We start from the raw sequence: 26,617 nt of genomic DNA, 5'->3' as shown, positions 1-26,617 counted from the left end.
ATTAATTTTTTCTCCTCATTATGAATTACATTTTCTTTATTGGCTTGTAAAGTTATTTTCAAGTAGATGCCAGACATTCTTAATTTTAATCTGTTGGGTGTTGCACATTTTTTGTATTCCTTTAGATATTTTTAAGCTTTGTTCTAGAATTCAGTTAATTTGCTTGGAAATGATTGCTATTTTGGGATCTTACTTCTAAGATTTGATAGGAAAGACTGGATCATATAAGTACAGGGCTAATTATATGCTGAGTACGGGGAAGCAAGACCCACCTGAGCACACCAGCCAGCAGCCCATGACTTATGAGGTTTTCCTGTCTGGTTCTCAGGAAAGCACACCTTTACCATCCCTACATGAGCGCCAAGTTTTATTCTCTCTAATTGCAGGAGGCTCTTTCAGCAGAGGTGGGCATCTCTCTCACATGCATGCACTCCGACAGTTCCCTGCAGAATATTTGAGGGGGATCCTCTGCAGAGCTCGAGGGTTCTCTCTCTGCGTGGTTTTCTCCTCTCTGGTATTCTGTCCTGTGAACTCCAGTCACCTTCATCTCCCCAGATTCCCAGCCCCATCTCCTTAGCTCAGAGTCTGCCGAGCTCCTCTGGGCTTTCCAGTCCTGGTGCCATGGTGGGCAAACTCACTCAAGGCAGTGAGCTGGGGTTAGAGGGCTCGTCTTGCTTGTTTTCTGTCTCTCAGAGATCACTGTCCTTTACTGACTAATGCTTGGTGTCTTAAAAACCATTGTTTCTTATATTTCTCTAGGTTATTTTATTGTTTTATTATTCTTCCTTCAAGGGAGGTAAATCTGGACCTTGTTCCACCATCTTGGCATCTTGGCTGGAAGTGGGAGTCCCTCAGGTTTAGCTGTTTCTACAGCTTCAGAATCGAGTTCTAGAACTCAGGGCTCTGGAAACCAGATTATTCGATGACAATGATGAAAGTAATGCCAAACTACCCCAAACCAGGTTTATTCTAGAGTCAATTTGGACACGTATGGCATTTATAGTACAGGTGCAGTCCTTGCTATCAGGACTACTCACTGGGGTCTTGTGGGGAAGAAATCACTAAGTCACGTGTGATTAGGGCCAATGACTTGGTTATGACCTGGATCCTCTCCATTTCTTCCTTCTCAGGTTGGGCCCATCCCTGTCCTGCCTCAGGCTGGTCATCATGTCCAACTGGGTGTGTTGTCTCTAGGAGGCTGCTGATGGGGCGGGATCCTCAGATATAGCCTCTGTGCTTATTCTGACCCAATTCCTAACCCACCAGTGATCATACTGCAGGGTTCATTTTCACCATAATTTTTCAAAATGTTGTGTCTTTTTATTTAAACCTTATGTTTTACATCATACCATTAGCTAAAACAAAGACAACTGTCAAATGATGATTTCTACTTTTATTTGTTGCACTCCACTGATGCCCTGGTTCACTCCTACATGGTAGTTCAACCGCTAAGCTACGCTAAATTCATTGTCCTTCTCAAGGCTGTTGCCCCTGACTCTAGGAACAAGTCTCAAATTTCCCAGTTCTCTTGTTTTTATATTCATATTGGCCACATGGCCAGAGATTCTGTTTCCTTCCTCACTGCATCTAGGTTGCTATCATGTTGCCTCATTAAATATTAACAGCTTAATTTCCAAATGTCCCTTTATTCTATCTTGTTTTAAAAGTACATGGGCAAAGAATGGATTCTTTGAAACTGGTCACGTTATAGGGGAAAATGGACTGTACAAAGATACCTAAAGTATCTGCCTTAATACTAAGTACAGATATATTTCTATAGTTCAAACGCTAGGTTTTCACAAAATTCAATTACAACCGAAATAACCAAAAATGGGAGTTGAAAGAGCATTCATTCACACTTTGGAAATCTTCAAACTACTATAGCTAATTATTTTAATATTCCGTGACAAACAAAATAATTGTACTGTAAATGAGAAAAAAAGTAACTGAAGTCCATGTTGGCCGTGAAAAAAATTCATTACTTTGCTTCGGCCATAATACCATTATGTTTTTCCAATGCTCATAATCCAAGTAATGAGTCTCTTAAAGTTTAAAAAGTATTTAAGAACATTACGAAGATCTAGTTTACCAGTCAGTTTGCTGCAAGAACAGCGTGCATGACGTTCCTATAAAGAGAAGTTATTATTTCAGATGATGAGGTGCATAAAAAGCTGCCTCCATGTAAAATTCTGGTTTTACCTTCACGTTTGTGCTTTTGTTTGGGTCATAAAAAGTTAAGGATGCTAAAAAAAATGCCACTAAATTTCAACAGTTGCCATAAAAATACCTTCTCAGTACTCTAGATTTCAAATGATAGCCCTGTCCACATGAAACTTGATGCTGTGTGTGTCTTAAATTAATTTTCCAATCAGTCAAGATTTTTTTCTTAAAGAAAATCTTTTTTTTAAAAAAGGAAGGATTTGTCTGCTTGGTTTTTGTACAAGTTATTTTCGATTTTAAGAAATTATAACAATTTATCAGTGTTTGGCTTAATGATAATCTTCTTAAAATATCCCTCATGGATTGTCTATCTTCCCTTTCCATATATTTCTTTACCATTTCATAAGGCGTGTTAATAAAGTATACAATAAGTGATGATAATGTGATTGACTATTATGCATGTGTATTTGTATTTTGATAAGAAAACTCTTATTTATTTATTTATAACCACACACGAATATTCTTTAGCAGCCCCTTGCCCTGCCTGAGGACTACCTCACTTTTCCAGAGTTATTAGGATGGTGGATGCTTCTTATACAGCAAGGTTGACAAAACTCTTGGCCCAACGTAATGACAACCCATCGGCCTATGGCATCCTGCTCCCATCTTTGCATCTGGTGCCATGATTGATCTGCAAGCTGTGACATGAAGCGGGCACAATCTTTTCTGTCTAAAGATGACACATCTGAGACAATGAGGTGCTATAATTTGCTCAGGGTCACAGAGCTTAGAAAAGGTAGAGACTAGGTTTGAATTGTGATTTGAATCAAAGCCTCTTAAATTTAGAGGGAGATAAGATCTAAGGGTTAGTTCAAGGAAGTGATTTCCATTATTATCTCTTTCCTTGTCTTGCAAGGCCCTATTCTGGAATTCTACCTGATGTGATTTTGCTTTTGAAGCTTTCTCTGGTTGAAAGCAAGAGACACCTTCACTTCAAGCCTCGCCCAACCTGAATTCTTTCAGTACAACATTAGGGACACCTATGGACAGACAGGAAAGGGACAATGATGTTCACTCCTAAGACTCTCAAAAGAAGGGATGGGCCTGCACATACACTGGCAGCCGGCTCCTGAAAAGGGTTGTGAAGGGCTGGGCCCCAAAAGCTGGGATGTCCCAGCTGAGAAAGAACGCAGTGCTGTAGCTGGGCCCATAGCAGTGGAAAAAGAATGACAAGTGAGAGGTGACATAAAGGCCGATGTTGGAAGCTCTAAGAAGGGAGGATGGAGTTGTATATGACAATGCTGAGGACAGTATGTGCGATGCCTATGGTCCTGAGCTGAGAATTCTCTGTCGCCATGTGTCTTATTATCATTGTTTTGAAGAAAGTGAATGCTAGATCATGATTTATGTGTATCCCAAACCCCAGGCTTTGACTTAAATGAGTGAAAAATGGATGGCAGAGGTCCAAACTTCCTCTCCTGGTATTTTCTCCATATGCCCTCATTCTAGGTGATTACATTTTTTTAATGCAATAAGACAAGTTAGCTCATGTAATGGTGAGTGACCAAACTCAAGAATTCTTTGTGTGGTGAATCCTTTTCTACCCAAACTGAGGGTCATGGACATTTTCAGGGATAGCGTGTGTTTACAAGAACACAGAAAAAGGCCCTCCTAATCACCTTCCCCATCGTACATTTAGTTTACTTTAACATTCTGGCCAAAGAGACCCAGGAATACAATTCTTCTCTGTAAGCCCATAGGCTAAAAATGAAAGAGGTTCTTTTCCTCTGGGACAGGACTAACTACAACATTATAGGGATTCACATGGGTTTTGATACATGGTGCTTGGGTATCAGTGCCCCTAAGAGTCAACCATTTTGCTTTGAAAAGCATCAACATGTCACAATCTCCCCTGAAAACAAAATAGCTCAGCTACACAAATAGAATGGAAAGCATATCACAGCATTTTCAATGACTATATTTACATCTATTCATCTGTATTTTGTAGTGATTTTCAAGGACCCTGAGCCCTTGAGAATTTTTAAAAGGAATACCTTCCTATGTCCAAAAGTCCAACGTACCTGGTCTTTCCCTTACATTCTCAAAACCTGCATTGGAATTGCACATCTCAAAACTAGGCTTCGATTCCTTTCTAAGGACGTGCTCATAATTCCAGATCTCTTCTTTAAGGTAATGAACTAGTCATACCTTCCAGCTCCCTGCAGCCAAGTTCTGCAGGGCGCCTGCCGCCCCTTCCAGCGTGTCTGCGTTTGAGCACTCAGAGAGCAGTGTGAGGTAGGGTTTGACTATTGATGGGTGCCACAGCATCTGGATTCCTTTTGGTGGTTCTGCACAGTCTGGAAGAGGTCCTACTCCATCCCACTGGTGGAAGAAAAATAAGAGAGTAAACACCTTTAACATCATTTACATTTCCCAACTTTGCCTTCTGTCAACGTTGTAGACAAAAACAAAAACAGGGTGTCATAACATTTGGTGAACATCTATTACATACAGGGTAATATCTTACTAGACCAAAAACAGGATAGCCACTCCTGCCCACCAAAAGCTTACGATGGAAAGTGGAGGGTGGTGGAATGTGTACATAAGGGAATGTAATTGACAGTAGAATGTATAAGCTCTCTAAGAATGGTGGTAGCACACTGCTCTAAAAAGGAAGAAGAAATATATTAATTTTGATGGGCAGAGTGGAAGAGGGTTAAAGATCAAGGTAGCATGTCTTACAGTTAGCATACAACTAGCATAACACAGTACAGATTAATAATTAAACACCCTCACTTCTTAAGCCTCAGTGCCAACTGATAAATTCTTATATAACTTGTAAAATACATATTTGTTTGCTTTTGAATTCTATCATTGTATCAGAGGCATCAAACAGATGTCAGAATGGGCACAAAAGAGAAAATTGCCATGGTTTATTAGATGAACTGACCTAGCTAAAGGCAAATTTAGATCTTACGGCGATTCCGATAGTTCAGTTTGCTTTGAATTGTATCTAAAGAATAATAGGAGAACGTGTAATTAATAATTAATGCAAATAATTAAAAAACTATCGCTTATTGCATAAGGGAGTTATCAGCAGACCACTAAAAAAATGATAGTTACGCAGACTGTATGGCAACGTGGACAAATGATTATGATAAAAGTGAAATGAACAAAGCAGGATGCGACGTAGTAAGGGGTTGTGCTTTTTACCGCGGAAAATGCAACAGGAAAACGTGTGATGATAAAAACTTATTAACAAAATGTTTATGCCTTTCATTTTGTCTACATTTCAAATTTTCTGTTACCTTTATATTTTTAAAAATGTTAAAAATTATAATAGTGATTCTGATCTTTGATCACACACAGCCTTCGTCTTTTGGGAAAAATGAAGCCAGCAAATATAATGAGGGTAGAATGAAGCAAACTATATGTTTAGAAAAAATACTCCCATATTCACTTCTGAGAAAAACCATAGTAACAGAAAATAATCCTTTATAATTTCAGGGTGGGAGCATCAAGTTATTTAACTGCTTATTTGTGTTTATTAACAGAAATAACTTATACTATCTTAACTATACTTAAGATATAGTCTAAATGACACATACTAAACTTCCCTGCAGATATCCCTGTGCAAGTGTGTATATGCATATAAACACAAAAATCACAGCTATATTTCAAACTCTGTGTTTCTTAGTTCTGACAATTTTACTGGAATATAGGCTTACTTCATATCTTTGTAACATTAAAATGGAAGTCCGATAGTGAAAATGTAAAGTTACTTAACTATCACGAGTCATTTCAAGAATTTCATTATTTTCCAAGAGAAAAATTTAAAACTCATGTCTTCTTTTTCTCATTTATGATACAGCTTAGTCTAAGTGAAGGCCAAAGTTCAGATAAGAATAATATCCCATAGATGGATGTTGGACATCCCACGAAAGATCATTTTCAGTGAGAGTGTCACTCAATTTTAACTCTGTAACAAGGACTACTCAAGGTGGGGGAATCTGCTTGTTCTTTGAATCAAAGCCACTTTTAAACTCTTCCGAAATGACTTTGTACCTGTGCAAGCGTGACACCAGCACATCTCTTTTAAATACAAAAAATAACAAAATGGGAAGTGAACAGTCTTGTCACATTGCTCTCGGCCTATTCTTTGAGACGGGCTCACTACACTGGATCAAGCAGGGCTAATACCGGCTTGTCCAGGGAAACCAGCCTGGTGCTAAATCTTTCTGCTGGCGCAACAGGAAATGGGAAATTCTTTTTCTTTCTTTTTCTTTCTTTCTTTCTTGCTTTATTTTTTTTAAGGTTTTATATTTATTCATTTATTTGAAAGAGAGAGAGAGAGAGCACGAGCAGAGGAGAGGCAGAGGGAGAAGCAGACTCCCCACTGAGCAGGGAGTCCGACACAGGGCTCAATCCCAGGACCCCAGGATCATGACCTGAGCTAAAGGCAGACGCTTAACAGACTGAGACACCCAGGCGCACCGGAAATGGTAAGTTATTTCATGTGAGTTTTTCCCTTGTTTATCTTGTCATCTCCTTAAAACTTTTAAGCTATCATTTTGATATAAAGATGTGATAATATTCAGAAAAATCAGGCTATGCAACTTAGAACTCAAGAGGGATGGCATTTTGGTCTCCTGCAGGGTGAGCTAATGCAACAGCGGGAGGCGCTCAGAAGCAGTATTTTCATGTCATTACAAAATGTGAGGACCAAACTCCAAGAGCACAAAAAGCAACTGTGTGTCATTTGCTGAGTTTCATCTTGTTCTCCTTTCCTAACTTCTGCTCAATAAAATAGGATAAATGGCTAAATCAGTAGACAATTTTCCTGCTCTGACATGTGATCTATGTAGCTCTTAAATGCCTTTTATTACAATCCTTTCTTAATGGCTACAGAGAGAATCTGAAGGAAATAAAAGGAAAACTGATGTGAATACGGATAATCCTTGATGGCAACTAGAAATGGAGTTCAAAGGGGATTCTCTGCTATCTCAGAACATTGATGGCACCCCGGTATGTCAATACTGAAGAAAAAGAGTTATTTCAAAGCCAGTCAACGTATCTGGCCTTTATCTGGGTATGTTATTTCAAACTTTTACTGAGTTAACAGGGAAAGAATTATCAATCGTCTATGAAAAATAGATTTTCACCACCTATAAAAAGACCAGAAGTCTTCTTGAAGAGAGTGCTGGCATGCTCAACGTTATGTTGCCTGGAAAACCAACAGCAACAGGACCACAGGGTGAAGGTGACATCGGGATCTGACTTCGGTGGTGAAAATTTTGCACATGCGAGCTTTTAGGGCTAAGCTTCTTCTAGAGTGAGGATCCATGAGAAGTCACGGGATATGACCACTTTTTCAGCAAAGCAGACATACGCCATCTATAAATGTAAATACAAGACGCATCTATCCTAAAATCTGAAATGAAGGGACAGAGCGTTCTCATTTCCATCTTGTAAGGACCCAGCAAGAAGAGGTGATCTATGAAACAGGAAGAGAGCTCTCAACAGATACCCAATTTGTTGGCACCTTGATCTTGGACTTCCAGCCTCCAGAACGGGGAGAAATAAATGTCTGTTGTTTAAACCTCCCAGTCTGTGGTCTTTGTTATGGTAGCCTGAGCCGACGAAGCAGTAATCACTGTAAGCACTAAGTAAATTCGGGGTGGTAGGGTCCTCGAGCTCCTCTACAACCTTTCTGCCATGGAGCTCTCTCTCGGGGCAGCCTGTCAGCAAAGCAAGCAGAGTGTGTGGTGGGACTATGTTGACAGTCAATCATAGAGCAAATCAATTGATTTTGTCACCCCAAATAGTGTCACGCTCAATAACATACGATGAGCACTTTTCTTTCCTGGTCTTAAATGTATAACTGTATGACTAACAGCAATAAAACAAATCAGTCAACAGTTTGAATCATTCACTTTCTAAAACTGTATCAGATTGAAAATAGGTATTCTCTGTTCAAGAAGGAAATTCTCAAAGCTTTTCAGAAAGGAAGAGGATACAAGCCTCCATGTAAGAAGCCTAGGAGCTGCCCAATTCTGGACATGATGCTTTCTGCTTTGGTCAGAGTCAGGGGAGGAGAGAGACGCTGGCTGCTGGTAAGAAATGTCTGCTTGGGAGGAAAGTTACACACGTATGGGACCGTGTTATAATGTGTGGCTTAAAAAAACAAAGCCCAAAGATACAGACGTAGTGAAGAGAAGGGCCATATGCACCCCAATGTTCATAGCGGCAATGTCCACAATAGCTAAATCGTGGGAGGAGCCGAGATGCCCTTCAACAGATAACTGGATTAAGTTGTGGTCCATATGGAATATTACTCAGCTATCAAAAAGAACGAATTCTCAACATTTGCTGCAACATGGATGGCACTGGAGGAGATAATGCTAAGTGAAATAAGTCAAGCAAAGAAAGACAATTATCATATAATTTCTCTCATCTATGGAACATAAGAACTAGGAAGATCGGTAGGGGAAGAAAGGGATAAAGAAAGGGGGGTAATCAGAAGGGGGAATGAAACATGAGAGACTATGGACTATGGGAAACAAACTGAGGGCCTCAGAGGGGAGGGGGGTGGGGGAATGGGATAGACTGGTGATGGGTAGTAAGGAGGGCACATGTTGCATGGTGCACTGGGTGTTATACGCAACTAATGAAGCATCGAACTTTACATCGGAAACCGGGGATGTACTGTATGGTGACTAACATAATATAATAAAAAAAATTTAAAAAAAATAAAAAAACAAACAAGAAAAAGTCTTTCTTTGGACTTGTTTTTAATTCTTTTGCTTCCCCACACGGCTTAAATTCTATGTTAAAGATTTCTTAGTTGGCTTGAGGATGGAAGAGTGGAAGCCATTTTTGCTCCTTATAAGAAGAGAAAGATGTACAGTATGGACAAAAATCAGGAAGTTCCCAAACCAGAAAGTGAAGATGCCCATACACCAAGAGACTAGGTAAACATGGGGATCTTTTGGGGATGGTGGCTCACAGAGTGCTCCAATTATTGCACTCATAAAAGCCCCTACTAATAAGAATTAACAAGAGACTCTCAGCTCTTCCCCTCTATGAGGCTTACACCTCCGTCCCTGGGCTGGGTACCATGGAGATGCAGAGAAGGAGTGTTCCCCAAATCCAGGGGAAGGATCTACAGCCTAGAGGTGCCAAGGGACCCACGTCTTCTCTCACAAGTGTCGCAGCCACACAGCCATGTAAGGAGAACTTCTCCGGCTCAGCCGTGTCTTCAGAACACACTCAGAAAAGGCATCTTCACCAGCGCAATGCACTCTGCTGCCCATATTTCTCCACCAATGAGGGGGCATTGCTGTCATTACCCATACGCAGACTGTTCATTGTTAAGGAATTTTGGTGAAATAAACAACAGACCAAGGAAACTGAAAGATAAAGGGTGTGGATCTGCAGTAACAGGGAGACATTCGACTTTCAAATCCCACTCTTCCCTACCAGCTGGAGTTGCACCTCGCACCATGTCAGAAGATGGGAACTGTCGGGAATGTTCTCTCATGCAGGGCTTGTTTTAATCAGGCTGCAGCCTGTACTACATCCTTTAAAAAGTGACAACGTACACACATGTCTATCCTCTGTCTGCCATCTTGGCTTGGCTTGGGTTGAACAGCAGAGTTACTAATAGATTTTCCCCTTGTAGAGTTTCGTTATCACTTCCAGCATTTTTGAGGATGCAGAAAAGGGAGACAGGGCATAGGAGTGATGAAGACACTCTGAGCAGCTATAAAAAGCCAGGAGTGAGATGATTCTTGTGTTGACTCTTAGGAATTTGAAGAAGAGGGTAGCTTAGGTATGTGAGGTCCCCTGGGCACTGTTCAGAAGACATCAATGATGGGGGTAGGGGGTGAGCCTGTGCAAAGATGGGACACAGATGGTGGCCAACGAGCTATATTTCTGTGGCACACATTGTCTCTAGGCTCTCCTTGAAGAAGATATGAAGGGCTTTGCATTTGAGAGATTAGAAAACTATGTTAAAGGGGAAGGGTATATTTTCTGAATCAAGTACCAGAATAAGAGAGATTCAGGGATAGCCTTGCTGATTCATCTTTGTGGGTGTGGAGCCAAGGGGCACACATCCCTCAGGAAGAGGTGGAAGGGAGGTCGGTGATGCTGCCTACTCCAAGGACTGGCCACTGTGCTCTGCCCCACAGACGAGTGTTTTCAAGGCTGTTCCACACCACCAGGCTTGCCTGCCCTTTCTCCCAGTCATGGTGATGGAACCAACCAGAACACCCCTCTAGAATTCTCTATGCTCTTAACTTCTCATCCACATCTTGTGTAACTTGGTCCAGGACCTATCTTTTACTTATTTTTTCCATTACCTACCTTTTAAAGGGGCTCTGTCCTTGACATGCCAACCCCCTCAGGTAATCCTGTAGTCTTGTTTATATCTTTGGTGATCCATCCCTCAAAGCCAGTCTAATACAGTGATTCTCGACTGAAGGGATTTTATCATCCAAGGGGACAACCGACAATGTTGGAGACATTGTTGATTGTCACAACTGGGGGAAGGGGTACTATTGGCATCTGCTGGGTAAAGGCCAGGAATGCTGATAAAATCCTACAATGCACAGGACAGTCCCCACAACAGAGAATTATCTGGCTCAAAATGTCAAGAGTAGCGAGGCTGAGAAACCCTGATGTAGTAGTATAACACACAGAGTATTTTTTTTGAAGACCGATTTATTTATTTTAGAGAGAGAAAGAGGAGGAGGAGGGGCAGAGGGAGGAGAGGGAGAATCCCAAGCAGACTCCCCACTGAGTGCAGAGCCGGATGTGGGGCTCGATCTCATGACCCTGAGGCGGAAATCAAGAGTCGGATGCCAAAGCGACAGAGCTATGCAGGCACAGAGTATTAATTAATGGCATGAAGCACTGAACGGTCAAATGTCAATAAGGAAAGTACATGGGAAGCCTACACTGGAGTTTTAAGTCTGTAAAGTCACTGAAAGGAGAATAACAGCATTTTTAGGTGAGGGGATATATTTTACAGGACAGGAGCCGGAGTAGGAGGAGAATCTCATTCATTCATGGGCAGTGACAAAGGAGACTCGCTGCAGAAACATGGACAGCCGTGATCTCGCAGGCTCTTGTGACTTGCTGCTTTGAGGACATGAAATATCATGTCTTGAGTCACCAGGCTCCCGGCATATGGTGAGGTGAAGGCACAGGCAGCCAGCCACGAGGAATGAGCAGCAGCTCAAATAGCAGATGGTTCGTAAAGAAATGGTAATAAGCAGCCAGCGAAAAAACATGCTTACTAATAAGATGGAAACTGGAAGAAAGGCAACCTGAGATATTAACAAATGAGAACTTAAAAAGCACCAAGAAAGCCAGGAAGGGCAGATCCATCCAGGATGATAAATCCCATCAGCTGTCACTACCACCCAGCGTGATGAAGACAAATTCTGGCTTACGTGCCCAGATTCCTGTGGTCTCGAGAGTGCACTTTTAAGTATTTCTCTTTGAAGAGCGATTAAGGGTGTGGGCGCGATTTAGCTCCGCGAGTTTATTACAGTTTACATTAGTTAAGATTCGGAAGCAGCCCCATTTTCTGATCACGAGGGCCCGGTTCACACATCACGGTACACCCCTCCACCCCTCTAGTGCGATTCCCGGCAGCCCTCTCTCCGTTCTGCTGGCGACAATTTGCTGGCAAGGAAAAAGGTCATGCTGAGTCACGGGATACCCTCGCGTACAACAATACGCAGAGTGAGACGAGTGGCTGTCACGCCCACACCTGTTCTCCCCGGCCGTGCTGTGCCAAGGTGGGCGGCGGGGGCGCTCACCGAGGGCCAGTAATCAGGGGCTGTACTGTTGGCAGGGAATTTGCCAACAGTGAAATAAATAAAAGTGAACTTTTCATTACCGTGTGCGGACAACTCTCAATGATTTCGGTAATAAAATATTCCCCCCTCACAGGGACAGAAAGCTGTTGCTGCACCCCCTGAGGTATGCCACGGCGCCCCCTTTGCCTTAGTTAAGAGAATGCCCTGGGGTCACAGTTGGCCCACAAATATGCTACACTCCCTGCCCCCACCTTGTACTTTGGGTTTTAACATGACCCGATACAGAACAAAGAAGGGGTGAGCAATAGTGATGTATATGACTTTCAGGTGGGCCCTGGAGAGAAGGACATTCCCCCCTTCCCCAGTCTTCTTTGTGCCTTTCCTGCTCCTGGACGATGGACATGGAGAGCCATCGTGAGCCATGAGAAGGAGGAATTATCCCAAAGAGGAGAACACGATAGATCTTAGAGCCTCTGAGGACTACAGATCAGGGCTGCCAGCAGCATCGACCTTCACATTAGCTGGAAGGACACTTATCTACTCTCAGGACACTTATACACTCTAAGAGTTTGGCTGTCTGACATGCGCCCTAACACATACTCACATCAAGGTAGTCAACCTGTATTTTGAAGGGTTAAACAGAGCTGTGCATAAATGTGGACAGAGAAGATCTGAAAGGATATGTGCCTGTTACAAACCACAGTCGTGGCTCTGACAAGGAGGGGGTGGTGGACGTGTGTGTATTCCTTTCATCTTGCACCTTATTGCTAATTTACTCATATATAATTTACATGTTAAATATGCATGTATATATATGCATATTTACACTTGCTTAAAATTAACATCCAATTTGTCCGAAATAAGGAGAAACTTCTTTAAAATTCAAATCTCCAATGTGATTTAAACCAGCAAGAAAATTCATTTGTGTGCTTTGGATACTGATCACTAGTAAGGGTCAGAGTCTCGTTTCTGGGCCAACAGTATCCATATGATGCAGTGGGCAATGTCTGACACTCACAGAGAAGTGATACCAGATACAAAGTCCTGAAAATCCCAAGAAACCTTTCAGGCAATGGGATTTCGTGACATCTAATACCATTTATGTGTCACGTGTGAACACCTTCAGAACAAGGCATGATGAAAAGTATTGCTTCTCCGGGGGACTCTGAGACACACCTGTACACACTTGTTGACATGAATCCCAAGCTCTCAGATGACTATCGTAAGACAGAACGTTTGTCAGGTTTGGTGGTCTTTGCAGATGCAGAATATTGACTAACATGATAAAATGCAGCATTCTCATGAGAAGCTGGGTAACAGCTTGAACCAAAAATGCAAAGAGAAGGTCTACAGAACACTCTTGGCTCACAGCAAGAGTGGAGGCAGAGCGTCACCAAGAAAGAAATGGATGAGGCTGGGACAAGTCACAGCTGAGAACATCTCCTCGAAACACCTCCCCAGCAAGGGGTAGAGGCTGCCGTGGACTCAAAACTGAGAGTCACTCAGCATAGCTGGTTCTGGGTGTTGGGCTAGAAGTCAGTGAGAAACCGGACTCAGCCAGTCCTTCCCCTCGGCAGATCCCAGCTCTATGGGATGGGCTACTGCACCAGATCGGCACTAGATGAGAAGTTTCAATAAAACCAGGAGAAAGTAGATTAGAGGATGAGTAACTCTTTACTTGCAAGAGGTCCTGGAAGGATGGAGGTGATGTTTTATTTGGTCTTCGACGACAATTTTCCAAGTAGTATAAGAAGGGGAGGAGAAGGCCAGACAGGGGAAAAGCATGAACAAAAGCTCAGAGGCTGGCCTGCGGGCCAGGAAAACGTGCAGGTGGACGTTCTGCCAAGACATGTTCATTATCGTGGAAAAAATAAGAGGGCATTAAAGGCGTTATGCAGAATCTCATTACTGTTGCTTTTGTGTCTAAAATATCATGGTGATAACATAAATGAAACTTCCTGCTGTTCCGTGCATAGTATCTACAATGTAAGCAAGAGGTAGAAAAGAGCAATAATACTTACTCTTAAATTGATCACAACTCACTAGACTGTGAAACAAAGATTATTGGGAGAAAGTCGACCATACGAAAATACCAGATTAGAATCATCTTTGAATTCTGATAGGTTTAATGTCCTCACCCATGTGGATACCTATTTACCCACATGAACTAAAACATTCACAAGTGATATTCAAGCAGAAAAGAGAAGTTCTGAGTTCTAGGGCATCTTGCTTGTCTTGCTCTGTTCTTTCTTTTTTCTCAGCAGTTCCTCTGCACTGTCAAGTTCACACTGAGTGGGTCTTGAAGGCTCAGGTCTGCTTTGGCCTGCAGCCAGTGGTATTCTTTAGCATAAATCCACTTTTGAGTACCACCGATCCCAGGATATCATCCCAGGAACCTTGGCCATATCCCAAATTGAAAAACAAAAGATGCTTATTTCTACAAAAGGTGGAAAAGTAAATACAGCAGTTTTGTCTACTTGCATTTCCCTGGACCCCAATCTTCATAGTGCTGCCCCTGTCCCGCTGTGCCCAGTGACTGGCACAGAGCCCTGTTAGACGGCAGTGGAACCTCTGACAGGTGAGATGGGCCTCCCGACACGTGACATGTAGACTGTTTGATGGGGCAGGGGTAGGGGTCTGCCTGAAAAGGGCCAGAGAGACCAGCAATTTCTTATAATTTGGCAACAGGCACTGAACACAGAGTCAGTAATTAATAAATTTGCAAAGCCATTTTGGATCAGAATGTGAAGCTCAGAAATGTTAAATACTTGTACACTCAGGGGCTCATAGTCTGACGGTTCCAGTATGGTTCAACAGCAACCATTTCTTTCTTTAAAAAAAAAAAAAAAGATTTATTTGTTTGAGAGAGAGAGAGCCCGCACATACGCCAAGTGGGGGGAGGGAGAGGGACAAGCAGACTCCTCAGTGAGAAGGAGCCCCATGCTGGGCTCTATTTCTCAACCGTGAGATCATGACCTGAGCTGAAATCAAGAGTTGGACGCTTAACCGACTGAGCCACCCAGGTGCCCTAATAGTGATTTAAGAGAAGAAAACGAATACATTCTTATAAGCAAATGATGACTTAATCAGTTCATGCTTTCTAAAATATTATTTTCTAAATGGTATTTGAAAAGATTACAAATGTAATGCCTATTAGAAAATTCATAAATATGCCAAGTACAAAGAGAATCATTATCCTCTGTCTTTGATGTTACTGTACTTTCTCTAGAAACACATATGTATATATACAAACACCAATATATAAAAATACACATATTTTAGGGGCGCCTGGGTGGCGCAGTCGTTAAGCATCTGCCTTCGGCTCAGGGCGTGATCCCGGCATTCTGGGATCGAGCCCCACATCAGGCTCCTCCGCTGGGAGCCTGCTTCTCCCTCTCCCACTCCCCCTGCTTGTGTTCCCTCTCTCGCTGGCTGTCTCTCTGTAATAAATAAATAAAATCTTTAAAAAAAATACACATTTTATATTTGCATGTGACACACATTTGGCAAAATCGGCCAGGTTTTATCTACAGCATGTCTATAACTCTCTATATACACTCCTGTTTTTCTATTATTTTCCTTCACCTCACTTTGCATCATATATTCTCTGTAATCATTATATATTTTTTGAAAACCTGACTTTATGAGCAACAGAGACTCAAGAAAATGGATATCTGACCATCTTTAAAGCTGTAAACCTAGAACTTTCCGGAAGCTTCTAGGTGAGTTAAATCAGTCTGCAGGCTCTGAAGGCAAAGATGGGGATGCTTTGTCTTAGACAGGCCTGGGGACATTTCCATTTCTCACCTTGCTGCAACCTGTTAATAGTGATGAATCAGGGCCTTGGTTTCTCCTCTCACTTGAGGCAGCTGGCCTTTAATTCCTTTAGACTATTCGCAATGGCCGCCTGGTTTCCCGCAGGTGCAAAGCGCATTCCTCAGGGTGAAGCACGTTCTCCCTGCTGACTCCAGGCTGGCGCAAACGCCCATTCTCCCCAGCAGGTGGCGCCATCTAGAGTCAGTTCCCTCCAGGGGACCAGTCAACAGGCTGGGAGGGCTGCCAAGTGATGGGCCACCTTATCCTATCCTGCTCCTTCATGTCTGATGCTCTTCCCCCCATCGCCAGACCTTTCAGCTGTGCCTCCCTTCCACCGGTTTTAAACGCAAGGTGGCTTTTAGTCTTGACTGTTTTTAAATATACTGAACTTGACAGACATTGCAAACAAACATAACTACTATCTGTTTACATTAAAGTTTTTCCTAAAATATGTGCATTATATTAGAGCACAGTTAAAAGTCTTTTACAAAACTATCACCTGACCGAAACCATAACTCTGAAGTTTCTTTATAAACAACAGTGTTCTACTGTATTTTTTTAAAAAGATTTTATTTATTCATTCGACAGAGATAGAGATAGCCAGCGAGAGAGGGAACACAAGTAGGGGGAGTGGGAGAAGAAGGAGCAGGCTCCCAGCAGAGGAGCCTGATGTGGGGCTCGATCCCATAACGCCAGGATCACGCCCTGAGCCAAAGGCAGACACTCAACGACTGAGCCACCCAGGCACCCTTCTACTGTATTTTAACATGGTTGTTCCAGAAAAACTTTCTTCAAGAAATCCTTTTTGTTTCCTTAAACAATATCATGAGAAAGAGACGGGACAAATGACCCTTATAAATCTTAATTTAGACTTTGGGCAAAAATGATATAACTGTATTAATCTCTTCATCTTACTCAACTTAGAAAATAGCTCATCGATGTCATAAAATATGGTTCAAAAATACAACATTCTAAGGTGGGAAATTGTTCATCATAAGGTTCCATGGAAGCAGCTAACAGCTTGAAAGGAGGGCATCTTTTGGGGGTAAGTCCCTGAATATTCTCTTCTGACTCCTGATTTCTCTGGATCCAATCAATACCTAATCTCACCTGTCACTTGAAGGGCTTCAAGCCGCGTGAACGCACCTTGCTATTGGAAAGTTGGAAAATGGGTTGAGGGTTTGGGGCCTGCTGTTGCTGATGGGACAGGTGTGGGGGTCGTCAGAAGGATGCATTTGAGAATCCAGACAACAACCTGGAGAGAAAACCTTGAAATCAGAGTGAATTCAAGCTCAGTTCAAACTTTTGTTTTTGTTTTTTTAAAACCAAGGCTAATGTGTTGATACAATATCCCAAATCTGCCTTCCAAAGCTGCCTGGACCCATCCTGGAGGTTCTGGGTCTGTAGGTGGTGGGTGAGACCCCAGGGGCTTAAGATCACTAGACAGATTGGGAAGCACCACATTCCTGCCCACATGCTGTTTCCAATCTTTATTATGCTCATTCACTTTCCGGGATGAAGCAGTGAAGGGACAGGGTCCTCTGGGATACAGTACTGCAGCAGGAAGCCATGAGAAGGACCCATTATACCTCTGTTAGGCCATGTATTGCTTATTTGATATTAAAAAAGTTCAGAAGCCATCATGGTCTGGGTAGTACCAGGAATCTGGTACTACCAGGAAGGAAGGAAAACCGAGGTATCTGACATTATTTGGTACAATGCCTGGCACACAGTAGGCATTCAATAAATACCTGCTAGTTAACCATTGCATTTACCTGATGGAAGGTTTTTAAGTGGCTGAATTAAGAACTATGGCTCAATCATCGTAAAAGGCTCCTGCTATTTGGGGAGACAGTGGACACAGAGCACTGATCCACAACAGGAGAGAAAGCAGGGTTGGGAACTTCTAAGAGGGATGGTCACCATCAAAAAGGCAAGCAGCACGTATCTTTTAAATTATGGGTATGTTGGGGTGCCTGGGTGGCTCAGTCCGTTAGGCATCTACCTTTGGCCCAGGTTATGATCCCAGGGTTCTGGGATCAAGTCCCACATTGGGCTCCTTGCTCCGCAGGGAGCCTGCTTTTCCCTCTGCCTGCCATTCTACCTGCTTGTGCTCTCTCTCTCTCTCTGACAAATTAATAAATAAAATCTTTTTTAAAATTATAGGTGTGTTTATGCTGGAACATACAGATCTAGAAGTTGTAGATATTCCTGGAGCAGCCCTCAGGGGCCACAAACAGCAAGAGAACTAGAGCCTAAAAAATGAAAACACTGGTGCATTCAAGTTAAATTTGGGAATTATATTTAAGAATGCATTCTCATGAATCCTTACTCCAAGCAAAACAGCTTCTCTAATCCTTCCTCAAAGCAAAATGATTTTGAAAATACTTTGAAAAATGATGTGCTGTGATATGAACAGATACTTCTGCAAATTTATTTTGAATTAAAACCTGCTAAGAGAGAGTGTTGTGAATTCTGTCCTGCTTTCTTAGTTGTTCACTCCTGAGGACAGTCAGATCTTGGGTCTGCATGACTGTTAGCCGCTGGGATATGACCACACTGTCCAGGGAAGGCTGGACGCATGATCACAGTGTCCAGGGAAGGCTGGATGCATGACCACACTGTCAGGGAAGGCTGGACGCATGATCACAGTGTCCAGGGAAGGCTGGACACATGACCACAGTGTCCAGGGAAGGCTGTACGCATGATCACAGTGTCCAGGGAAGGCTGGATGCATGACCACACTGTCAGGGAAGGCTGGACACATGATCACAGTGTCCAGGGAAGGCTGGAACGCATGATCACAGTGTCCAGGGAAGGCTGGACGCATGACCACAGTGTCCAGGGAAGGCTGGATGCATGACCACACTGTCAGGGAAGGCTGGACGCATGATCACAGTGTCCAGGGAAGGCTGAACACATGACCACACTGTCTAGGGAAAGCTGGATGCATGACCACCGTGTCCAGACCACAGTGAGATGCAACAACCTCAGTAGCAGGGGTATCGGGCTGGCAGCTACTACTCACACTACACCCTTCCCTGGGGGGCCCAATGAGTGAAGGGTTCTGTCTCCCAGAGGCCCTGGGCAGAGGGCTGGAGGCTGTCTTGATTCCAGCAAGGCCAAGAGTGGCCACCTATTGGCCTTTACTTCACTGCAGGCAGCCTACTCACAGCTGCTTGAGGTAAAGTCCATCCATTTTGAAGAGACCTCTCCAGCTGGACAGCTTTCTGAATTTATCAGAATTGTCCCCCAAGGCCAAGCTCCTAATGTCATTTTGTTGGAGAACTGTGAATCTGAGCCCTGCCCCCCATCCCATTTCTAACAATAAGCGCAAGATTACATACCGAAATGCTTCGAAACACACAGTAAACTATATGTTGGGTTTTTGTGCATTTCTGCTCTGTTTCCCTTCCTACACCACACCTCAGTTTCCCTTCCTACAGCACACTTACTGTGTGCATCTGCACCACCTGCAAGGCACCCAGCCTATCCCTGGCAAGGACCTCCATCAATGCGTGGATCGACACACAGAAGAATCAGCTCCCCGGGTGGACTCTACAAGCTGGTATCTTAGAGCCTGCCTGGGACTCACGAGACTCTCTTTTTCAAAGTTCCTATCTTGGCTGGGCTGCAGGGCATGGCAAAGTCATCCGATGCTACCCCGTCTGAGCCGTGAGAGCCCCATGGGAAAATTGTGCAGATGCATGAGTGATTTTACCACGCATGGGAAGTACGGAGTCCCGTACCTATCTACGCAGAATATTAATGTTTCCATTGGGGAAGGGGATCACTGTGTGCCACTGCCAGTCACCGGCATTACCTGATCTTGGGATTTCTTTTTCTTCTTCTTCTTGCCCCAGCACCCGGAACTCTCCGTGTCTTTGCCGTTGGCCTCCCCACAGAGCAGCCCGTCCAGCTCATCCGTGCCCATGTGCTGTCCCTGAGACGTTTCTGCTGCCAGCCGGTACGACAGGTTCCTTAAAATGCACACACAGTTTTCAACGGTCTGGAGAAAAAAAAAAAGAAAGAAAGAAAGAAGAAAGAAAGAAAGAAAGAAAGAAAGAAAGAAAGAAAGAAAGAAAGAAAAAGAAAGGTGGAATGAATAAAAACTAACCAGCACTCCTCCACCCTGGAAAGCAGTCATTTCCACATCCCCAATTCTTTCTGGATACATTTAGCTGCTGGCTCCTTAAGGCTCCCTTGACACGGTGGAAAAAACTGAGAGAAGCCTGAGAAGGTCTTAAAACCTTTTTCTTATCCACACTAGTTACTTTTATAAACAGCTGTCATTGTTGATTGAAGTGCACTAGTGAGCAGGAAAGAACCCACAACCTGGGAGAGCTTCAAGATATGGCACATGCCCGCACCGCTCAGAATCCTCGAGGGTGTGGATACTCACATTTCCATCAGCTCCGGGAGGGAGACCCTAATATTTCCCACTCGCCAGGGCACTCTCTGGGAGTAAAATGAGGTAAGAGATACAAAGCCAGGGGGTCCCAGGCAAGCCGAGTGCTGGGATCACCTGGGGGCATAAATGTTCCCATGCTACTGATTTGTTTGGAGATGGCTGGTGTTCCTGTTTTCTTAGCGTGGGGGTTAACCAGTGCTTGAGGACACATGTTGTACAGCTGGACACCTGTAAGGCCCTTGATCTCTGTCTGTTGGCTGTGTGACTTGAGCAATACACCCAGCATCTCTCTGACCCAGTAACTTCCTCTGTGAGATGATCACACCAGTGCCCCTATCTTGGCTTGCTGTCTGGATCAGGGGAGCTGAGCATGTATGTGTACAGATGAGGTAGGTAGAATGCTCCCTGCCCCCCTGAATGTCCACATTAATCTCTGTAGGCTGTGAAAAGGTTGGGTTACGTGGCAAGAGGGAATGGAGGTTGCAGACAGAATTGTGGCTGCTTGTCAGCTGAGACTGGGGAGATTGTTGGGGAGTTGGGGAGATTGTCCAGATTATCCTGGTGGGCCCATGAGGGTCCCATAAGTGAGAGAGGGGGCAAAAGAAGTGAACTGAAGTTGTGTGAGAAGATGTGACCTCTCACTGCTGGATTTGAAGATGGCGGAAGGGGCCACAAGCAAAGGAATTGTGGGCACCTCGAGGAGCTGGAAAAGATAAGAAAACTGATTCTCCCCTGAGCTTCCAGAAAGAATGCAGCCAGGGCGACACACTGATTTTATCCTAACAAGATCCATTTGGGACTCCTGATCTGTAAAACAGTAAGATAACAAATTTGTGTTGTTTTAAGCCACCATGTTTGTGGCAACTTGTTACAGCAGCAACGGGAAACCAAGACAGTATGTATGTGCTGAGAAGAGTGCCTGGCCCACGGTAGGCACTCTACGAGCGTTCAGACCATGAACAGTGGTGCAGACGGCACGGCTGACAAGTCCAGAGCATGGGACTTAGGGCCAGCCAGTCTAGGTTTGAGTCCTGCCTCTGAGGTTTCAGGAGCTGTGTGACCTTGGGCAAAGTGCTTAATCTCTCTGTGCTTCCATTTCCTCCCAAAGACCCTTCCTCTGAAATGTCATCACATTGGAGACTAGGTTTCACATGTGAATTTCGGATCAATTTTGACCTTTGTTCTGCATTTGATGAACAGTGGGAAGAGGAAAAATATACCCAATTAAAAAAAATGATAATGGGGGAAAAACTGAACAGAGCTAAGTTTTATTTTTAAAAGGATGCCAGTTTGGCTATGGCTTCTCAGGCACCTGCTGTGTACAGCAGCATTTGAGACAGGGATCATGGCTCTGTTTCACAGACGAAGGAGCTGAGACTCCCAGCAGATTGGGCCCCTTCTCTCTAGTCCTCGGTCATGCCTGGGAGGCACGGGGGCTGCACTGCTCCCCTCCCAGGACGGGAACCCGGGAAAAGGCTGCACGTGTGTCTTTGACTTGACTACTGGGGGCATGACAATCAAGCAGGAAAACCGGTTTTCGGGCTCTATCTCTGAAGCCTTTGCCATTCCAGACCTCTCATGTCAGCTTTTCGAGGTTTCATGGCTGCTAATCCCACAGGCTTTGAGTCAACTTGATTTTCTATTTCAAGCATCCTCTCAGCATCAAAAAAGGAACCGGCATGAAAGCAGGTAAACACAGGAGGATGCATGAAAGAGAGAAAAGTCTCTCCCTGAAAGGAAAATGTTATGGCATAAGTCAGAACGATTTTTAAATCAGCTCAAACTGATTTTTCTTACATCAAAGACTTGGGAGAATCAACTTCTTTCTCATCCTGCTGTTTATCTTCCCTGGGGGCACCTCCACGCCTCTGTTTAACAAATGACTACGGGGAACACATCCAGGGCAGTTTCCAGAAATGCTTTATAATCTACCTGTGGCTGGGGATGGCTGGGGAGAAGCTGGAGGGGGAGGGAAAGCGGGGTTGGCAGAGAGCGGGGGTGCAGAGGAGAGGGTGGGATGGGGCGAGGGAGTCACCGGGACTGACCTCATCCCTCTATCCAGGCTTGATGTGGGAGGGTCACCCATTCAAGCTCTTCCCTCTACGGGAGTGCGGAAAGAGGACAGAAAAAAAAGGCAGCCACTGCCCTTCTCTGGGACACCAGCAGAAGGTGGGTGGCAGCTGGTGGTTCTGCAGTTAACATCCATCGCTGTCACCAGTGCTTTTAGCCACTCCTCTTGGCCACGAGGGTCACTTTGACTCCTTATTTTCTATTAGAAAGGGCTAATTTGGAAGTTGTCTGTGGATTGCTCTACCATATGGGACCCATTCCACAAACTGTCCCAATGACAGGCGCCGACCTGAGAGCTGGCACCGATTCCAGGCCCTTTTACACATTTACCTGGCCGTAAAGAGAATGTGCACTCCTCCCCTTGCTACGTTGTCCTTGTGAAAGCTCAGAGGGGACCAGGCAGAGGGCCAAATGAGACATTGCGGGACCATAATACGGTAAAGCTCCATGGCACGTTCTGGCCGGCCAGGCCCTGCTAAGTCACTTGTGACTTCTGATCTGTTCAGAAGCTATGGCGATCGTCCTCGTCTCGAAGCCGGGGGTACTTGGGGACCGTCCTCCAGTGAGCAAATGCTAAGGGTGGCACATCTACACAAGCTTGGTGCTCTCGCGCCGTCCCCAGAAATAGCCGTGTCTTCTCATGGCCGCCCTCAACACTCCCAGTGATTCCAGGTTCCTCTTTTGAATACAATGTGGACATTTAAAGAGGGGATCTCCCAGGGGCTCCAGGGATCTAGCCATCGGCCGCGTCAGGAAAGAGGTGTGGGGCTCGCAGCACTTTGTTTTGGACCCATGCTGCTAAAGGCTATCTTCCCACCAGGGCTGGCATGGGCACTTGGCCAAGGCAAGAGGCTGTGGACTCTGGTTTTATTTTCAACTGCAAGGCCCACACAATATCAAAGCTCCTTCTGTATCCATTATAGTAGGAGGCTTCGTGTCCGGATGCTGTAGTCTTTACTGCTCTGAATGAGCAGATCTTCACACGGCAGCCTCTGCGAATTACCTCCGGCAGCTCTTTTAAAAATCACTGGTCTATTATATTAACAGGCATCTGTAAACACTCAAGACATCTTGGCTGGTCATTTTTTTTTAGGGACTTAATCTTCCTATCAATGATATTAAAAGTTTTAAAATGGCCATTAAGGATGTTTACAAGAGGGGTTGATTACATCTACAGCATCTCATATTCCGTCTTCGAAACGGATAACACAGAGCAAAGTAATGGACGCCTGCATAACTCAGCGGCGGTGATCAGATGACAAACCGCGTTCACAGCAGCAGCGGACTAGTACTGCGAGGGCTGGAGTTCCAGAAGGTGTGCGCACCCACGACTGTGGGGAGTAGCGGCTCGGCTATTCTTAGCCACTCCACTGGGCAGACAAGGTGGAGAACGGCTAAGTCACCCCCTCCCCCCAGCCCGCTGGTAACTAAGGGGCTAAAACCACTCTTACCTGTTCTTTACCTGACTTTATAACTGACTTACATTTCATCGTCTTTCTGATCAGAGTCCATTTCAAAGCTGTAGCTAATCTACTGAAGTGGGTTCTCAGTGGAGGACGCGCATCAAATCACCTGATGAACTTTTAAAGGAACACACGTCTGAGACCAGAGGTGGACATTCCGAGTCAGAGGCTGTGATGCGGTCTAGGCACATGGCTGTGGTTTACAATCAGGACCAGTTCTGTTCCCCTGGGGTACACTAGGCAATGTATGGAGACATTTCTGTTTGTCACCACCGGAAAGGGAGATGCTATTGGCATCCAGTAGGGAGAGCCAGGGGATGCTGCGGACAAGGCAAAGGATGGTCCCACAACACGGAATACCTTGGTCCAAAATGTCAATAGTGTGGCTCTGGACAAAGTCTCATTAAGGTCTCACATTTATCACACAGGTCACTTAAAAAGCAGCAGTAAAGTCTGTGTTTATATCAGGATATTACGTGACAATTTTAGATTGAATCAAAACTAAACAAAAGGCAAATTAAGGCAAAACAAAATACCTCCCACATGGGAAAAGCCCACCCAATTCTATTCTGGTTTATGAAACACTGACTAGTCTCTGAGAACAAACATGTAGACAGTCCCATTTCTTTAGATTTTGACCAAGGTTCTTCAGTCTTCATAAGGCACTTTTAAAATGGCATTTGATACAATTAACATTTGTAAAAAGCTAACTTGTAGGAATACAGAATTATTCAAAGCTCAGGTCACTTTAATATTCCTCTTCCTTTTGAAAGCAGACTTTATAAACTAAAACTGGAAGCTTGTGGGTAATGTGGTGTGTGAACATTTATACACTCATCTGGTTTGAGTAACTCAAAACAATCCACATTTTTTATTCATTATTAATCGAGATTCAGGTGTCTGGTTCTAGGCTAGGATTAGAAGCCATCTAGAAAACACTGGATTCCTACCGGGAGACCAGGATAGACTGCGGGGTGAAGGTATTAAGCCCAGCATTAGCTCTCTGCTGTTGTTGGCCTTTGCTTTGTCCCTTGGGCATCTTTATGCATTAAGATGTTTAATCTATGCAAACACAACCAACCTTGCTGTCGATCTCACTGCTCCCCAGCGCGGACTGGATCACGTAGAGCAGTGCGTCTGTGAGCCCGTCACATTCCCGCATCCTCCTGCGAGCCTCCTCTCCGGCTGAACTAACATTCCTGCAAAGCAAAAGGGTGCGTCAGCTACCTCCGTGAGGGTCCCCAAAAGAACCTTCTTCCATGCCCGCCTCCAGAATGTTCACCAAGAACACGGTTTGAACGAGTAGGGATGGCTTGCACAAATGCATCCTAGACCCCAGCTGAGTCGCGGGCATCTGCCATACAACTTGTGAAAGGGAGATACAGATTTCCGAATGTGTGCTCTGTGAACGTCCTGTGACTGCTGGGAGCGGAGACTCTTGGAAGGTCTTCGAGGTCTACTTCATTGACAGTTGAAAAGGGAACCAGAAGCCCTTCCAATCAAAGGCTTCTTCTTTGAGAAATGGGAAAGAATGCTTTCCAGAGACAGAGCTTCCAACTTACTGAAATATTTTAGTGAACTAATTTCACCTGCCTCCAAACTATATCTACCTTGCTCCCGCCAGAAGTAAACTTCTAGAAATTTATTCTAAGAACATAGGGAGGGGTTTCTGTGAAAATTTAGTCATTGGGATGCCCATGGCACCCTTGATGGGCAGGAGTGGCCCCAGCTCCTTCCTGTACTGGCGCAGGCTGCACTAAAGCCAACAGAAGGGGGGACGGTCAGGGAACGTGCAGTGGGGAAGCAGAGAGATCTTCCACCCCACAGAAGACATGAGACAAGCCTAGCCAAGGGTGGGGGTGCTTTTTAGTGACCTCACCACCTGACAGCCTGTTTTTCCTCTCCTACCCAGGGTCAGGATTTGGTTCAGGCAGAGAACTTCTGCAGCAACTCACAGAAAACACAGCCTGTTGGAGGGATGCTGGAGGTGAGTTAAGAGAGGGTGCGGAGGGGCTGAAGGAATTCAGAGACCATGGGGAAGAGTGCTCTCCCAAGAATGATCCCGGAAGGACAACGGCTCTCTAACTTGGCCAGTAGCAGAATCACCTGGAAGAGATTGCCAGGCCCACTCTGGGCTCTTGGGCGGAGCTGGATAACTTCCTGTTCGGTGACACTGAGGTTGAGAGCTACCGCTCTGACTCTGGCTCTAGGGAGAGGATTCGGTCGGGGAGGGCAGCGCTCTTTGCTGATGCTGGGCGCTGCCCCGCGGCAGAGCCCAAGAAGCCGCGGCTCTGGGCAGAGCCTGCAGGAGACACTCAATAGAATGAGTGTCATGCTCACACTGTAACTGATACAAGTATTCCCATTTCATTTCCAAAATATCCTTCAAAGTTACATTTCGTTCTACTTTACAGACGAGAACACTGAGGCGCAGAGGGCACTGAGGCAGTACGTGGAGCGGCTGGAACAGAACGAGGTCTCTGAGAGAGAGGAAGGCGAGGCTTTCAGGCTTGATGTGCAATAGGGATGCACCGCTTTTTTGAGGAATTAAAGTAAAATAGGCCTAACGCTAAAATGCCAAATGCTACCGAACATAAATGTTCTCTTCGATTATCTAGAAGGTTCTGTAGGATGTGTTTAAATAGGATCTCTCCGCATTTGAACGTAAGACGGGGAAGGGTTATTCAATTCAAATTAGTATTTTTGGCATTTGCTGATCTTAAAATAGGAACAAAATTTCTCAGTTCCTTAGATAATATAACTGGGCAAATACTGATGGTATTTTTATGTAAAGTGTTATGACTGCCCCTTGGGGTGGCCGACCCTCATCTCTGACAGGATCTGGGGAGGGAGGAAGAACTTACTTC

The 26,617-nt window shown here is 44.5% G+C and overlaps 1 protein-coding gene across 1 annotated transcript in view; it reads right to left on the bottom strand.

Annotated features, from left to right (window-relative positions):
• Positions 1–26,617, bottom strand: part of CTNND2 (catenin delta 2) — a 966,176-nt gene that overhangs the window by 139,052 nt on the left and 800,507 nt on the right. The window contains exons 13-15 of the mRNA XM_034657085.1: positions 24,832–24,949; positions 19,630–19,815; positions 4,369–4,542 (exon numbers count right to left, since the gene is read on the bottom strand). Of these exons, the coding sequence (XP_034512976.1) occupies positions 4,369–4,542; positions 19,630–19,815; positions 24,832–24,949 (478 nt within the window). The remainder of the gene's footprint in view (positions 1–4,368; positions 4,543–19,629; positions 19,816–24,831; positions 24,950–26,617) is intronic.

This window comes from Ailuropoda melanoleuca, chromosome 3 (assembly GCF_002007445.2).
Source record: "Ailuropoda melanoleuca isolate Jingjing chromosome 3, ASM200744v2, whole genome shotgun sequence".
Classification (NCBI taxonomy): Eukaryota; Metazoa; Chordata; class Mammalia; order Carnivora; family Ursidae; genus Ailuropoda; species Ailuropoda melanoleuca.
The sequence above is the reverse complement of the archived record's forward strand: the minus strand, read 5'-3'. Positions and strand labels throughout refer to the sequence as shown.